This window comes from Oncorhynchus nerka, linkage group LG3 (genome assembly GCF_034236695.1).
Source record: "Oncorhynchus nerka isolate Pitt River linkage group LG3, Oner_Uvic_2.0, whole genome shotgun sequence".
NCBI classification, from domain to species: Eukaryota; Metazoa; Chordata; class Actinopteri; order Salmoniformes; family Salmonidae; genus Oncorhynchus; species Oncorhynchus nerka.
The window spans coordinates 32,870,045-32,888,105 of record NC_088398.1 but is presented as its reverse complement, the minus strand read 5'-3'; the positions used below and the strand labels follow the sequence as shown (position 1 = coordinate 32,888,105).

The window sequence follows — 18,061 nt, the reverse complement described above, 5'->3', positions numbered from 1 at the left end:
ATAGGAAGCCGATTCTAGATTTAACTTTGGATTGTAGATGCTTAATATGAGTCTGGAAGGAGATTTCACAGTCTAGCCAGACACCTAGGTATTTATAGTTGTCCACATATTCTAAGTCAAAACCGTCCAGGGTAGTGATGCTAGTCGGGCGGGCGGGTGCAGGCAGCGATCGGTTGAAGAGCATGCATTTAGTTTTACTAGCATTTAAGAGCAGTTGGAGGCCACAGAATGAGTGTTGTATGGCGTTGAAGCTCGTTTGGAGGTTTGTTAACAGTGTCCAAAGAAGGGCCAGAAGTATACAGAATGGTGTCGACTGCGTAGAGGTGGATCAAAGAATCACCCACAGCAAGAGCGACATCATTAATGTATACAGAGAAAAGAGTTGGCCTGAAAATTTAACCCTGTGGCACCCCGATAGAGACTGCCAGAGGTCCGGACAACAGGCCCTCCGATTTGACACACTGAACTCTATCTGAGAAGTAGTTAGTGAATCAGGCGAGGCAGTCATTAGAGAAACCAAGGCTGTTGAGTCTGCCGATAAGAATACGGTGATTGACAGAGTCGAATGCCTTGGCCAGGTCGATGAAGATGGCTGCACAGTACTGTCTTTTATCGATGGTGGTTATGATATTGTTTAGGACCTTGAGCGTTGCTGAGGTGCACCCGTGACCAGCTTGGAAACCAGATTGCATAGCGGAGAAGGTACGGTGGGATTCGAAATGGTTGATTATCTGTTTGTCCACTTGACTTTCAAAGACTTTAGAAAGGCAGGGCAGGATGGATATAGGTCTGTAACAGTTTGGGTCTAGAATGAATCTCCCTTTGAAGAGGGGGGTGACCACGGCCGCTTTCCAATCTTTTGAAATCACAGCCGTTACGAGAGGTTGAACGGACTAGTAATAGGGGTTGCAACAATGGCGGTGGATAATTTTAGGAAGAGAGGGTCCAGATTGTCTAGCCCAGCTGATTTGTAGGGATCCAGATTTTGCAGCTCTTTCAGGACATCGGCTGTCTGGATTTGGGTGAAGGAGAAGCGGGGTTTGGGCCAGTTGCTGCGGAGCTGTTGGCCGGGGTTGGGGTAGCCAGGTGGAAAGCATGGCCAGCCATAGAGAAATGCTTATTGAAATTCTCGAGGATTATTGTGGATTTATCAGTGGTGGCAGTGTTTCCTAGTCTCAGTGCAGTGGCCAGCTGGGAGGAGGTGCTCTTATTCTCCATGGACTTTACAGTGTCCCAGAACTTTTTGGAATTAGTCCTGCAGGATGCACATTTCTGTATGAAAAAGCTAGCCTTTGCTTTCCTAACTGACTGTGTGTGTTGGTTCCTGACTTCCCTGAAAAGTTGCATATTGCGGGGACTATTCGAAGCTTGTGCAGTACGCCACAGGGTGTTTTTGTGCTGGTCAAGGGCAGTCAAGTCTGCTTACTTAGGAGATCGGCCGTAAGTAAGCATTTCACTGTTAGGGGCGGCAGGGTAGCCTAGTGGTTAGAGTGTTAGACTAGTAACCGGAAGGTTGCAAGTTCAATTCCCCGAGCTGACAAGATACAAATCTATCATTCTGCCTCTGAACAGGCAGTTTACCCACTGTTCCTAGGCTGTCATTGAAAATAAGACTTTGTTCTTAACTGACTTGCCTAGATAAATAAAGGTAAAATAAAAAATATATTTAAAAAAGTCTACACCTGTTGTTTATGAAGCATGTGACAATTACAATTCGTTTTGACTATAGCCAGCACGCACACCTAGCAATTTTAGGTGGTCTAACATGTTTCCTCCATGCAGTAGATGGCGCTATGGTTTTACATTTTTGTTTGTTGCTGACACTACCTGTCGTCTTCTCGATCACTTCCGTAATGACGTTGGTCGACAACAAATAAACAAATATGGCTGAATCCAGCTCGGCTATGTACTTTGCTGTTAGCAATATACCTGCTGCCTTTCGATCTGCTAACCTTCGAAACTTTTTTAGTCAATTCATAGAAAGCAATGGTTTCTTGTGTTTCCATTACCGACATCGACCGGAGATTTTGAAGGAGTCCGAGGGCACCCAAGTCAACATGTCAGACCATACGAGTAAAGACATTCCGACAACAGAAATGCCATCCACAGATGTCGAGGAGGGCACAGAGAAGAGTGGATCTTCGCCGAAGAGTATAAAAACATGTTGTTGCGTGGTATCGGTACCTTCAAATGAGGCGGCCAGATTGGTCAAAATGTACGCGGGGAATCAATGGATCGACTCGAAGGGCCACTGGCTTGCGAGGCGTTGTGTGATAAGAAAAGTGAAAGTATCACCTTCCACAGGTTAGTATGTATTTGGAGTCATTAACACTAGAACATATGGGCTTCGAGGGACTTTAAGCCACATTCTAACGGTCTAATAAATAGATGTCCCACGATATCATGAACATTTGTACGTTTTGACCGGTTTGTACGTAAAACATTTTTACATTCAGGCTGAAAATGCGTCGATTTCCTCATTAACTATATTTAATGGTGAGAAGGATGGAAAAATGTTACATAAAGAAAGCATACTTTTTTTTTTCTCACCACATTAGTGGCTAATCCTACTTCCTGATATTGAGCCCTGTGTTCAGCCGGGGGTAGACGGCTGCATCTTGAATGGCAGAACGCAATACCTTACATCCTTACTAGCATTCCTAGGCCACTTTAGCATGGTGGTGGATAAAGGTGTTTCAGAAAGCATGCATATTTAACGTTTTTTTTCTCCTGCCATTGAATCTAGTTAAGGAGGACATTGAAACCTTTGCAGCCTGAATAGAGAATTTTAAGTATGAATTGGTCCAAGTGTACATGAGTGTATTGCTGGCTGCATACCATGCGTTTGGATGGATTTGTATATATTTTTTTAACTAGGCAAGTCGGGTAAGAACACATTTTTACTTACAATGACAGCCAACACTGGCCAAACCCAGACGATGCTGGGCCAATTGTGCGCCCCTATGGGACTCCCAATCACGGCTGGTTGTGATACAGCCTGGATTCGAACCAGGGTGTCTGTAGTGACGCCTCAAACACTGAGATGCAGTGTCTTAGACCACTGTGCCACTCTGGAGCCCCCAAAAGATTAAATAACTCAATATCGCTATCTGCTGGCTGTTGGGCTAGGTCAGGGGGGACAGGATGTCCAATCAAAAACGCATCTTTTCACCAATGGGTAAAATAATGTTAATTGTGTAGATAATAGGCCTACTCTAAGAAAACCAATGGTCCAAACCTCACATCTATACCATAATTTGTTAAATGATTGGAGTTTTTACCCTTGTAGGATGGCCAAAATTAGAGCGGCTAAATCAATGGAGGCCACAGAAGGAAAAAAATTGCCATAAATCATGAAAATAGCATCAAGTCAGACTGGGAAAAATAGGTTTGAACCCATCTGATGTCCAACTGCAGTCCAAAAACAAAGTAGAAAACCCTCAGCCCCTGAATGACATTTACATAGTCTTCTGTGGATTTTATATGATGGTTGGCATCCAACCAATGCATAATTTAATACTACATCCACTGAAGATATCCCAAGCAGTTCACTTAATCCTGGCTGTTCAACCCCATTACTCCCCTAATGTAATAACAATCGCACCCCTTCCCTCACATATTTCCTGCACTTAAATAGAACATGTTCCACTTTCTCCATCTCCTCCTGACAATGATCACACCTCCCAGTCAGATGTTTCCCTACCAATGTCAATGCACTATTGGAATGGAAAGGGGGATACCTAGTCAGTTGTACAACTGAATGGACTCAAATGAAACATGTCTTCCGCATTTAACTAAACCTCTCTGAATCAGAGTGGTGCGGGGAGCTGCCTTAATAACCGTCATCGGTGCCGGGGAACAGTGGGTTAACTGCCTTGCTCCGTGGCAGAAAGACAGATTTTTTACCTTGTCAGCTCAGGAGCCTTGTGTGTCCCAGTCTCAACCTTGTGACTACATTTTCCTCCCTTTATTCTTGGCCCTGCCCCACCTTTTCTGGATCTTACACAGGTTGTCTTCCCTTTCTCTCCCTGTTCCACAACTCTTGCCATTTGTTTTTAAACATTGTTCTTTGGCTTCTTCTTTGACCCCTTGGCTTCTGCTTTACTGATTTGATAATTACATCTCAACCTTTTACATCGTCACATCCGAGTGTACCTTAAATGTTGCTTGCTCAAGCGAGAGATTGATGATCGAGAGGCAATGTCCTTGGTGGATATCTTGAAATTGAGGTTAAAAATGACCAACCTCAAGCTAAGAATGTACCTATCAATCTAACAGAGCTAACGAACACTCCTGTCAGGTAGCTAGCTACAGTTACCCATAGGTGGCCAGCTAGTTTTACAGTTTGGGCATTTATTACAATACATTTCAGAATTCCCCCCAAAATGTATGAAGGTAGCTATGTTTTATAGGCTCCTCACTACGACTAAGCCAATTTGAGCATCATTCCCATTTGCCAATGCTAAAATCAATGTCATCTATATCTATTGTTTAGCAAGTTAGTTAGATAATTTTGTCTCGCATGCCAAAAATGCAGCCATGTTGATTAAATTTGACACTTCGCGGCCACCGAAGTTTGACACATGACTACAGTTTGCATTGAATTGTGGGTCATGTCAACCTCCCAAGTGGTCAAAGGCTGCATTCCAAACACGTAAAAGACACCCTCAGCCCTCAAATTAAGTGGACACTTCTTATGACATTTCATGACATATGAGTTGACACTTGCAGTGCAAACAAAGAATGAATGAATTTTAAATTAAATTCATCACTCGTTCGTCCCACAGTTTTGTTTTCATTCATCATGGAACCACCGGTAGATCTTGTGTATGCTTTATATGCGCTACAGTCAATTAAGATTGCATTTCCTATCTTGGCTAGAAAAGAAGACGTCCGCAGACGTTACATCGAATACTAGCCATTCGACAATAAAGTGTGTCAGGGAAAGTTGTATGTGCTAGCTAACGTTTCCAAAAGCTAACCAAACAAAAACATAATTTTACGATACATGTTTGTGCCTTAATAGGCGGCACGCTAGCGGGACAACTTCCAGTGAAACTGGAGGGCTCAACAATTCAAATAAATAATCATACAAATTATGGATATTAAACATTTATGTACAGTTGAAGTCGGAAGTTTACATACAAAAATACATTTAAACTCAGTTTTTCACAATTCCTGACATTTAATCCTAGTAAAAAATTCCCTGTCTTAAATCAGTTGATCACCACTTTATTTTAAGAATATGAAATGTCAGAATAATGGTAGAGAATGATTTATTTCAGCTTTTATTTCTTTTATCACATTCCCAGGGGGTCAGAGGTTTACATGCACTCAATTAGTATTTGGTATCATTGCCTTTAAATTGTTTAACTTGGGTCAAATGTTTCAGGTAGCCTTCTGCAAACTTACCACAATAAGTTGGGTGAATTTTGGCCCATTCCTCCTGACAGAGCTGGTGTAACTGAGTCAGGTTTGTAGGCCTCTGGGTGTACGTTACTTGCTTAGATTTGAGCGCCTTTGAAAAAGCAGCCCGGTGGAGCGAGGTATCGCACACGCCTTTTCAGTTCTGCCCACAAATTTTCTATAGGATTGAGGGCAGGGCTTTGTGATGGCCACTCCAATATATGCACCCATCCCGTTAGCGGGATAATTTTCGTCAACATCAGCTGAATTGCAGAGCGCCAAATTCAAATTAAATTACTAAAAATATTAAATGTTCATGAAATCACAAGTGCAATATAGCAAAACACAGCTTAGTTTGTTGTTAATCCACCTGGCTTGTCAGAATAACATAAATTTTTGTGTTTATGTCCCTGTAGGTGTCAGTAGTTGTGTCAAAGACACGGTTTTGAGGATACTGCGAAAATTATTTTCTTCTCAATGTGTCCAACCGCATGCGACCAGCTGAAAAAGATACCTGCATCAGTATAGTTGCCTACTGCAGCAGTGATGCAAAAACGCAGTCGGTGTGTTCGAAGCGTGAGGGTTTACGGCCGAGGGCTGTCTACTTGATTTTGAAACTCAGCCCTGGATTCGACAGGGGATTCTCCCGAGGGAATGTGGCTAGCGCAAGGGCTAAGGGGTTCAAATGTAATGTGATTGGACTCCAGCCCAATTCGGGATCTCGGGCGTCTTTTTTTTACTTATATATATTTATTTTTTATTAACAAAATAAACAAACAAGAGGAATAGTCACATGCAAACAAGCATACATAAACTTTTTATATTGCCAGGAATCCTAAACAAACAAATCATATTCATTAATAATACACGTTTTAATTGCCTTTTTGTTTTTCATTTTAGTTAATGAAGTAGTGCCATATTGTTTAAATTCATTTTATAAAGTTAAAAAAAGCTAGGTTTGGAATTTGAGAATTTGCATTTGTGAATATAACATGTACCTAGTATTATTAGCAGTTGAATTAAATTAAATGTATCTTTATTAATGTCAGAATTTCTGAAAAAATCATTTCAAAACCATTAAATTGTACAACCGGTCCTGTATGTAATAAAGTTGTGTGTGTCAATCCAAAAAATTATACTATAAATACTGGTAAAAACTCACAATTATAGTCAATATTCAGCTTGAATCTTTCCAAAACATGTTTCACAGGATAAATTCTACGTAACATTTTAAATGAAACCTCTACCTTGTTACTGATACATTATTTTGTTAGCAATTTTCCATGCTTTCCTACATTGTATATCACCATAGATATTCTACCCAAGAAATCCTGCTGAGGGAAGTGTATCACAAACAATATTCCTAATCTGTTTATTACTACATTTCTCTTTGAGGATTTTAATATTGCCAATTAATGTATTTTCATGTAACGCTATTACTTCAACCACACAGGAATAAAAATGTAAAAAATACAACTCCCCCTTGGAATTTAATCAAAAACAACATTCTCTAGTAAATTCTTATTCATTTTCCAGTAACCTATACTAACTTTTTTTGTTGACAAACCATTCATATTTATCTTTATTGAAATCCCTTTGTGGTCTGTTAAAATCGATGGTTCAATTGAGACTGTATCAACCTTGTCAGCCATAAATCAACATGGGATTGTATAGATACATCTTTGGTTCTCCATGTAAACATAATCTTATCTGGGTTCTTATGTCTCCACATATATAGAACACCTAACCATAGACATATATTCCTTATCTCACAAACAGATGGCCTCCTAAGGATAGCAATTATATCTAGATTATCATGTAATATTGTATTAAAATCTCCACCCCGTTTTACTTTGGCCAATGGAAATGTAGACTTTGTACTTCCTTTCCTCTCGATGTCTCTAAATAAAATAGTTACTTGACTTGTTATTGGTAGCATAAGTATTAACAACAAGGAATTGAATGTGGTTGACATCTATCAATAGCACAATCTATCTCCCTGTATTACCTGCTTCATGACTTCATGACCCTTAAAGTTGCCTTTTAAAATTGCGTCACCTACTGACCCATTGGTGCCGAATATCATTCCCCCATTTGACATTTCCAATACGCAGTATCTGTGGAATTAAATAAAAGTTGGGACTCTTACAATACAAAAATGAAGATTTCCTTTTCATTTTACGGATTTCCCTGGCATTAATAGAAAAAACAGAAATTGACATTTACTATCACAGTGACTATATGAAGAATATTAAACTTGTATATGTTCACATGAACCGGGTTCTCACAAAATGAAACGTTCTTTCTAGTTGCAAATAAAAACAGTCCTTTGCACCATGCAGGTGGTAGACCTAAAGTATATTTTTATACAATTGCAAATAACATTGTGCTATAGATTGGTATAACAAATCAAGCTAACATTAAGTGAATTTCCCTGCCATAAAATAATTGGTTCACACAAATAATGCTCTTTCCTTAAGAAATACATTTTATCAGTTGCAAATAAAAATCAGTCCTGCACCATTCACTTGGTAAATCCAGTAGTCATCAAGCTAGGCATCCATGCAAATTTCCCTTCCATTTAACAAAGCCTTGACTCCCGCAAAGTATGCACTTTTCCCCTCTTTCCTTGCTCTCTCAATCATCGGCCACAGACGATTCCGAGCTTCTTTGTCAACTGCTCAGGTTGTTGTTCTTTAAATAGTAATTTTTCTTTGCACTTTTCCATGTCAGATCCCTCGCTGTCCTGGAGATAATTTCATGATCACTGGTCGTGGTGGCTGGTTCTCCCCATCTCTCAGCCTACCCAGGCACTGCACTACATCCAGAGAACCCGCAACAACATTTTGCTCGTCCTCCGGGACTATTGCCCTGCAAATGTCCTTCACTTTTGTTTTGATGTTCTCGTCAGATCTTTCTGTGATTCCATAAATTCGAAGATTCCATCTCCGACTATACCGGTCAGTCTTGTTTACCTTGTTGACTTCATTTCAGTGAGTTTCTTCTCCTGATTTGCAACCTGAGTTTTCAATGTTGCGTTCTGCTGCTTCAGAGTATTTACTTCCTCAGCATTGAAATCAATCGCTTTCCTCAGGTTAACGATGCTGAGTGTTCTTTTTAACCAAGTCCATGATGTCAGCTGCACTCTTTGATTTTAGCCGCGAGGATGCGGACGATGTTGTCCTGTAGCTGCCTCAGTGATGGTTCACTTCTCAACTTCTTTGGAAGTTGCTCCTTGGTTGGGGTATTAGGGTATGAATCACATTCACCCCCTTTTTTACACTGCAAGCATATGAATGAGTTTCAGCAATGCCTCTTTTTTCCTTGGACCGTTCAACATCCATTATCTCAGCAACAGTTTGGTTATGTCCTGACTCCATGCTGCTAGCTATGAAGATGTTCGCTAGCTAACGTTAGCTAAACACACTGAAACTTTGATAGTTAGCTTGTTCTTTGGAAATCGTCCCCAAAAAATATTTCAGTGGCTTGATTAATTACAAAATGTATATGTATATACATATCATTTTTCCACATTTTGTTGTTACAGTTTGAATTTAAAATGGATTAAATTGAGATTGTCACTGACCTAGACACAATACCTCATAATTTCAAAGTATAATTATGTTTTTCAACATTTTTACAAATAAATAAAAAGCTGAAATGTCTTGCATCAACCCCTTTTGTTATGGCAAGTAAGTTCAGGAGTAAATTGCTGAACTCACTGTGTGCTAATAGTTAACATGATTTTTTTTTTAATGACTACCTCATCTCTGTACCCTACACATAAGATCCCTCAGTCGAGCAGTGAATTTCAAACACAGATTCTACCACAAAGACTAGGGAGATTTTCCAATGCCTCGCAAAGAAGGGCACCTATTAGTAGATGGGTAAAAAAAAACTGCCATTTGAGCATGGTGACGGCACATTATTCATTAAACTTTGAAGGGTGTATCAATATACCCTGCCACTACAAAGAGTTGTTCCTAACTGATAGGAGAGAACTGAGGATGGATAAACAAAATTGTAGTTACTCCGCAATGCTAACCTAAATGACAGTGGCAAGAAGGACTCCTGTACAGAATACAAAATATTCCAAAACATGCAAGCACTTAAGTAAAACTGCAAATGTGTAAAAAAAAAAAAAAAAAATTGTAAACAAAAATTATTTGTCCTGAATACAAAGCTTTATGTTTGGGGCAAATCCAACGCAACACATCACTGAGTACCACTATTTTTCAAACATGGTGGTGGCTGCATTTTTTATTTAACCTTTATTTTACTAGGCAAGTCAGTTAAGAACAAATTCTTATTTTCAATGACGGCCTAGGAACAGTGGGTTAACTGCCTGTTCAGGGGCAGAACGACAGATTTGTACCTTGTCAGCTCGGGGATTCGAACTTGCAACCTTTCGGTTACTAGTCCAACGCTCTAACCACTAGGCTACCCTGCCGCATCATGTGGGTATGCTTGTCATCAGCAAGGACAAGTGAAAAAATCATCAGAAAAGAGCTAAGCACAGGCAAAATCCTAGATGAAAAACCTGGTTGTCTGCTTTACAACAGACACTGGGAGACATTCACCTTTCAGCAGGACAATCACCTAAAACACAAGGCCAAATCTGCACTGGAGTTGCTTACCAAGATGACATTGAATGTTCCTGAGTGGTCTAGTTACAGTTTTGACAAAAATTGTCTTGAATATCTATGGCGAGACTTGAACATGGCTGTCTAGCAATGATCAACAACCAACTTGAGAGCTTTAAGATTAAAAAAATAATAATAATATGCAAGTATTGTACAATCCAGGTGTGTAAAGCTTTTTGTAGAGACTTAAAGACTCCGCTGTAATCGCTGCCAAAGGTGATTCTAGCATGTATTGGCTCGGGGGGTTGAATACTTATGTAATTTTAGAATCAATTTCAATCCCACCTTGTAACACAACAAAATGTGGAAAAAGTCAGGGAGGGTGTAAAATACTTTCTGAAGGCACTGTAACTGAACCATTACTCTAGTGTGAGCAATCTTGTCATGGGTTGTCTTGCGCATCAGACAATAGCCTGGGGATGAGGTCAGACATAAAACCATAAAATCTGCCTCTTTGTATGCTATTCATAAAATGTAATGAATCTACATTTTTATTTCAGATGAGGATGAATTCCCCTACAAGACAAAGTCCGGGCACAGGCGCCACGTGGCACTAACAGAACGCTTCACAGAGGCGGACCTAAAGGGCTTACCAGAGCTGAACCCGCCTTCTCTTATGCCGGCTGGTAATGTGGGTACAACCGTAAAGGTATTCTTACAGCTTATTCAGTCATGCCGCCTACCCCCACGCCTCATACGCAAGCTGGGCCTCGCCTTTCCCAAGACAAGCAGCAATCGGCGCTATGGTAATGTGCCCTTCCAGTACCATAACACCAGCTTAGCACCATCAACTGAGGAGAGTGTCTTCACAGCTGGTGGGCATGAAATATCAGGTCCTGGTAGTGTGGCCCCTCCCTCAGGAACCCAGGGGCCCACTGACCCCTCAGGGGACCCTGAAATACCAGAGGAAGACGAGGATGCCCAGTCAAATGCAGATGATGTGAGTCTAAATTTGTTACTGAGTATACTGTAAATATCCTATAACCTGTGAGCTACAGCACTTGCTGTGTTAAGTTCATAAGGGAATGATGTTGAAAAGAGGAAGGGCTTAAAATGGTAAAAAGCCAGAGTAAAGAAAAATACATCTCAAGGTAGAAACATCTGAGTAGCCTACATAACAATGGCTGGGTAATATGAGAGTATTCTTGTTGCTGTGAACTCTGGCTTTACAGATGCATTTGCCATTTCTTGTATTGCATATGATCATTGTGTTCTTCTGTGCTGTAGGACGATGACCGCTGTGAGGAGTGGGAGCGCCATGAGGCCCTACATGAGGACGTGACGAGCCAGGAACGCAGCAAGGAGCGGCTCTACGAGGAAGAGATAGAGCTGAAGTGGGAGAAGGGAGGCTCGGGCCTGGTCTTCTACACTGATGCCCAGTACTGGCAAGAGGAAGAAGGAGGTATAACAGGGGCTCCGCTCCACTAGCCCTCTTAAAGATCTGCCCTTCTGATTTAATATTTCTGTCTTGTAAAATTCATAATTATACATTAGTCAAATAGTGATTATTGTTTTTTCTCTCCGCCTAGATTTTGATGAGCAAACTGCAGATGATTGGGATGTAGACATGAGCGTTTACTATGACAAAGGTAACCTGACTTAGCATGTTTTCCTTCACAATTCAGGATCTATAGGTAGGCTTCCATCCAATTTGCAACAGATTTTCATATGAGTATTCTAAAATATGCATAAAGAAAATATGCTTGTGTTTCCACCAAACTGACTTGTTGCAAATACAAATCTGTGCGTGATTACGTAGTGCGCACATTTATTTTTAAGTTTTCATGTACTAAATAAAACATTAAAGAATATTTAATGTCTTTCCATCGCATAGTTATGTCACAAATTGTTGCGTTTAAATAGCAAATGTGTCTACTCTTGTTTTGGCACAAGCCAACAGCTTGCAGATACAGTATGGTTAGGCTAGTCTAAATGATGAGATTAGAGCGAGAATGTTTTGATTTGTCACAACGGCAGTCAAGCATCGATCATCATGTCATCATCATGTCATAAGACATCCCAATGTATTGGACCGGAGCATCAAGCTCATACCATGCACTTTCACCACCCTGTGAAGTTCGTCATTGATTTAATCTGTAGCCTAATTTAAACTTTGTGGTTTCGAGCCATAGTGGAAGGACCACACACCATGTCATTGCGTGACTCCAAGTTGAATTAAATATTTGCGCATAAAGGCATTTCCACTGCCATTTCTAGCATAATTAATTTTACCAACACAAAAAGATCTCACCAAGTCGAACGAACAAATTATATTTTGGCATTTTATGAAATTATACCAAAAGTTCCTGTTTCCATCACAGCTGTCGAGACTTTACTGGCATAACTGGATTGAAACGTGGTTTACTGATTTGAAATCCTAGTGGACTAGGTAGGCATGCTGTCTTAAGACATTTGAAGGAACATTTAACCTTTGTTTTAACTTTGCAAGTCAATTAAGAACAAGTTCTTATTTACAATGATGGCCTACCAAGATGTAAAAGGCCTGTGGGGATGGGGGCTGGGATTCAAAATGTAGGACTACACACACAAAGACGTGAGAATCACATAAAGAGACCTAAAACGACAACACATGACAACACAGTATGGTTGCATCACAACATGGCAGCGGCACAAACATGGTACAGACGTTGTTAGGCACAGACAACAGCACGAAGTGCAAAAAGGTATTAATGGTGTACATAGAGAATGAATCTCGTGGGGGCCACTCTCTCCACACAGACGGGGGTGACATGGACTCCCGTGACTACGTCCGCATGCGGTATGAGAAGAGGCTGAGGGAGGGGCTGGAGGACCGGTCTGGAGGACAAGATCAGCCAATCGGCAACTTTGAGAAGTTCACAAAGGTATGGAAGCCCTTGTGCCAATCCACTTAATAAAGCATTTACTCTATAAGATGTTTAATGTAGGTTTACTAATCATTTGTCTTTTTTTATTTATTTTAATTTTATCATTAGTTAAGTCTTTTTGTGTGGCCTTATCTAAAGTGTGGTCAATTTATACTTTATAAATGTTTTGAGTGACCAGTAATTTCTCTCTCAAAAAATGGACATGCCATTGGAAGACATTCCAGCAGTACTGGATGCTCCTTACCTTAAGATTTCAAAATAGCCTAGAGCATATCAATGGTAAAACACAGGATGTTAAAGAACTACACTACATAATCAAAAGTATGTGGACCCCCCTTGCTGCTATAATAGCCTCCACTCTTCTGGGAAGGTTTTCCACTAGATGTTGGAACATTGTTGCGTGGACTTGCTTCCATTCAGCCACAAGAGCGAGGCCGGGAACTGAAGTTTGGCGATTAGACCTGGCTCGCAGACAGCATTCTAATTCATCCCAAAGGTGTTCGTTGAGGTCAAGGCTTTGTGCACGGGGGCATTGTAATGCTGAAACAGGAAAGGGGCTTCCTCAAACTGTTGCCACAAATTTGGAAGCACAGAATAGTCTAACATGTAGGTTGTAGCATTAATATTTCCTTTCACTGGAAGTAAGGTGCTTGAAGTATGAACAACAGCCCCAGACCATTATTCCTCTTCCACCAAACTTCAAAGTTGGCACCATGCATTGGGGCAGATGGTGAAGCGTGATTCATCACTCCATAGAACGCGTTTCCACTGCTCTAGAGTTCAATGGCGGTGAGCTTTACACCACTCCAGCCGACGTTTGGCATTGCGCATAGTGATCTTAGGCTTGTGTGCGGCTGCTCTGCCATGGAAACCCATTTCATGAAGCTCCCGACGAACAGTTATTGTGCTGATGTTGCTTCCAGAGGCAGTTTGGATCTCAGTAGTGAGTGTCGCAACTGACAGATCATTTAAATGCGCTTCAGCCCTCGGCGGTACCGTTCTGTGAGCTTGTGTGGCCTACCACTTTGTGAGCTGTTGAGCTGTTGTTGCTCCTAGATGTTTTGACTTTGAAATAACAGCACTTAGTTTACCTGGGCTGCTCTAGCAGGGCAGAAATTTGACAAACTGAATTTCTGGGCAAACCAAGATTAGACTGCTCTTAGGAGTGACTGCAATCCACGCTTTGGTTTTGGTAGAAAAGTCACTGCTGAGAAAAGCTTATGTTATTCAGCATATAGTGTGTCTGGAGCATAGGTGAAATTGCCAATGTAAAAGGCCTGCGGAGATGGCGATTTGGGGGAATATGTCCAATTTTCAGGGGGGGGGGGGGCTTTCCACCTATACTGTGTTTTCAAAATACCTCTCCGTATACTCAAGACATAAGTCATGTCAAACTGTGTAGAACTGCAGGAGATGCGTTTTAAAATGTACAAAAATTAAATAATCTGCTCATCATTTAACCATTATGTTCTAGGGGTCATTTGGAGACCTAAAGGTTGTGGCGAAATCTGCACGGAGCCTTCACCGTGCACTGCCACTTTAAGAGCGCATGAGCAGTAAGGAAGGAGGAAATAAAGAGCTCATTCAGCTCTTTGGGGAGGAGCTCTTGGGTGGCGCGACAGTTTGATTGTGTGGGCTGTGCTGCAGAAGTTTTGTTTGTTTTCAGCGTGTGTAGTTTATAAAGTATTTAACTCGATCATCGGTGTAATCGCTCTAGGTCGTGGTTGTTTTCGTTTGGGACCGCGCCCGTTATGGATTGCATGGATTAGTAGCAACATTGTTGCGAAGCTTTAACGTACAAACCATCAAACCATCGGACAGTCAGACAGTACACCGGCACGCCTGAAGACCACAGCTAAGATCTCTCTTGTTCTCTTTTTCTCTTCCCTCTATCGTTCCAGTGCTTTACCCTGCAACAGACTCTCTATTTTTCCAATGCACTTCCCATTGAAGTTCATTAGAACTGGACTATTATTGCCCTGCCAGAAGTATTTGGGTGGACATTTTTGTTAAAAGGGAGGTTGCTTGCAAGTTATGCATTGTAATGTGAACTGTATTGAGGTGTACTAATGACATGTGGCCGAGAAGATTGTGGACATTTTTAAGGCCTTTGTTGTCTATGAACACCCCCCACATTCATACCTCTGCACTCCTCCACTGGACGATAAATACATATTATTGCAAATCCTCTGTTGATAACTGGGTTCTTTCTTGTATGAAGTTGCTGTTAAATTGCTCTGCCATTATTAGTATTATTATTATTGTATGAGGTATTCTTGTTGGGGTTACCCCTGTGCTGTGATGTGGGTTTTATATGGTGTGTATTATTTTTTCTCTCCACTGGCTATCTGGTAAACAGGCTACACTCTAGGCAGTCTCTTCTGCTGATGTGTGTGGGTCTGGTAGTGGTACTCTCTCTATTCTACTCTTTTCCTTTCGGCATGGTTAATACCTGCCTGGCGCCCGAACAAAATCATTCTTTACCCCTCTCTAATAAATACCGCTACAAGGTACTGTTGGAATGTCTACCAATAGCATTTGCTGGAATGTCTACCCATTTACCTAGTACTCTGTTCTCATTTAGTGGGCAGAATGTAACTGGTGTGGTCTGAATTCCTCAAAAGCAGGAATGGATTTTTCCACTGTCTGGTGCCTGGTACTAGGACTAGTACTGATCTTTTTATGTTGTCTAGGGTGTTGGTCGCCGGGTGATGGAGAAGCAGGGCTGGAAGGAGGGAAAGGGCCTGGGTAACAGTCAGGCAGGGATTCCAGAAGCCTTGGAGAATGAAGGACAGCATCCTAAATGCAAGAGGGGCTTTGGGTGAGTGCAACAATTACTATCACAATAATTACAATGACGATTAAATCTATGGCCTTTGTAACTTGGATATGTACAGGAAGGTAACGGAAAGTTGAAGGATATTACAAATTATTCTTGTTGACATCCAGGCAAATAAAAACCCTGATTACAATATGCTGTTTTGTGCAGGTACCATGGAGAGAAGCTGAGCACCTACTTTGTGAAAAAGGCCAAACCAGACTTGTTCATATCCACGGTGTATGATAAACCCAAAGACATAGACCAAGGAGACCCCTTATTGCGGCGCAATCCCAAAACCAGCATGAAGTACAGAGGCTGGCAGCCAGGTGGCAACATTTTTCCAAAAAGATGACAACTCTGTATTTACATAATTTCTTATTACTAGAGGTTGTTACCATTAGAATTCATGATTTGTTTATATTAAAGCATTTATCATACAAGGAATTTGTTTAAATTATTTCGTCTTGTCTCCTAAATGAATTACACATTCGTAATTTTGACCATAGTATGATTGAAACCGAAGTAATTATTTTGGGCAGTAGGAGTTGGCATGACCTGCCTTCCGCCTGCAAGAATAAGGTCGTGACTCTGGCGATTTTCCTTCAAAATAAAAGTCTCGCAATGATGGTAAAATGTTTTATACCAATGGTCGAAATTTGTAACATTTTGAGGAAATGTTGGTATACTTAGAATTTTGTTTAACAATATGAAAGGAATAAGGGTAATCGCCTTTTATAGCACATATTATAGCAATGGCATTCTTAACAGTATTAATTACTAGATATCATAGTAACAAGACATAATGCTATTAATAATATAATCAACTTTAGAAAACACTTAAATCCTATTGTTAATTAACTTATTCAATTTGCACGATGTTCAGTACGTTTTCCATACTGGACATACTACACCATAGTACACAATTTCCTGTACATTGTGTTGCAGAAATCAGGAGCACTTCTAGTTTCCAATTTCATAGTGTACAACCCAAGGAGTGTCACCGATCAATCTAAAGTGGCCTATCACCTTAAATGCAATACGTTTTTCATATTGGACATGCAGTATCAGTCAATTTGGACACACCTACTCATTACAGGTTTTTTTATTTGTGCTATTTTCTTCTTTGTAGAATAATAGTGAAGACATCAAATCTATGAAATAACACATGGAATCATGTCGTAACCAAAAGTGTTACAAAAAAATAAACATATTTGAGATTCTTCAAAGTAGTCACCCTTTGCTTTGATGACAGCTTTGGACACTCTTGGTGTTCTCTCAACCAGCTTCATGTAGTCACCAGGAATGCATTTAAATTAACAGGTGTGTTAATTTGTGGAATTTCTTTCCTTAATGCGTTTGAGCTAATCAGTTGTGTTGTGACAAGGGCTCTATTTGGCCCTATTTGGTAAAAGACCAAATCCATATTATGACAAGAACAGCTCAAATAAGCAAAGAAAAACAAGTCCATCATTACTTTCAGACATGGTCAGTCAATATGGAAAATTTGAAGAGCAGTTGCAAAAAAAGCTCTGATGAAACTGGCTCTCATGAGGACCACCACAGGAAAAGTAGACCCAGACTTACATCTGCTGCAGAGGATGAGTTACCAGCCTCAGAAATTGCAGCCCAAATCAATGCTTTAGAGTTAAAGTAACAGACATCTCAACATCAACTGTTCAGAGGAGACTGCATGAATCAGGCCTTCATGTTTGAGTTGCTGCAAAGAAACCACTACTAAAGGACACCAATAAGGAGAAGAGACTTGTTTGGGCTGAGAAACATAAGCAATGAACATTAGACTGGTGGGAGTCCAAATTTGAGATTTTTGGTTCCAACTGCCATGTCTTTGTGAGACGCAGAGTAGGTGAACAGATGATCTTTTCATGTGTGGTTCCCATCGTGAAGCATGGAGGAGGTGTGATGGTGCTTTGCTGGTGGCACTGTCAGTGACTAATTTAGAATTCAAGGCACTCTGCAGCAACACACCATCCCATCTGGTTTGCGCTTAGTGGGACTATCATTTGTTTTTCAACAATGACCCAAAACACACCTTCAGTTTTGTAAGGACTATTTGACCAAGGAGAGTGAAGGAGTGCTGCAACAGATGACCTGGCCTCCACAATCCCCCGACCTCAACCAAATTGGGATGGTTTGGGATGAGTTGGACTGCAGAGTGAAGGAAAAGCCGCCAACAAGAGCTCAGCATATGTGGCAACTCCTTTAAGACCGTTGGAAAAGCATTCATCATGAAGCTGGTTGAGAGAATGCCAAGAGTGCAAACCTGTCATCAAGGCAAAAGATGGCTACTTTGAAGAATCTCAAAT

General features: G+C 40.8%; 1 protein-coding gene across 1 annotated transcript; it reads left to right on the top strand.

Moving 5' to 3' along the window:
* Positions 1-1,859: 1,859 nt before the first annotated feature.
* On the top strand, positions 1,860-16,177 carry gpatch3 (G patch domain containing 3). Its single transcript, XM_029630344.2, has 7 exons — positions 1,860-2,304; positions 10,550-10,989; positions 11,277-11,451; positions 11,579-11,638; positions 12,789-12,913; positions 15,610-15,737; positions 15,906-16,177. Exons 1-7 carry the CDS (start codon positions 1,884-1,886, stop codon positions 16,087-16,089), a joined length of 1,533 nt encoding a protein of 510 aa, XP_029486204.1. The 5' UTR covers positions 1,860-1,883; the 3' UTR covers positions 16,090-16,177.
* The last annotated feature ends 1,884 nt before the right edge of the window (positions 16,178-18,061 follow it).

Excerpts from the sequence above, each read along its gene's own strand:
- gpatch3 (XM_029630344.2), top strand. The coding sequence starts at position 1,884 with ATGGCTGAATCCAGCTCGGCTATGTACTTTGCTGTTAGCAATATACCT. Across the intron at positions 11,452-11,578 it reads CTGGCAAGAGGAAGAAGGAG|ATTTTGATGAGCAAACTGCA; the intron begins GTATAACAGGGG and ends CTCTCCGCCTAG. Across the intron at positions 11,639-12,788 it reads GAGCGTTTACTATGACAAAG|ACGGGGGTGACATGGACTCC; the intron begins GTAACCTGACTT and ends CTCTCCACACAG.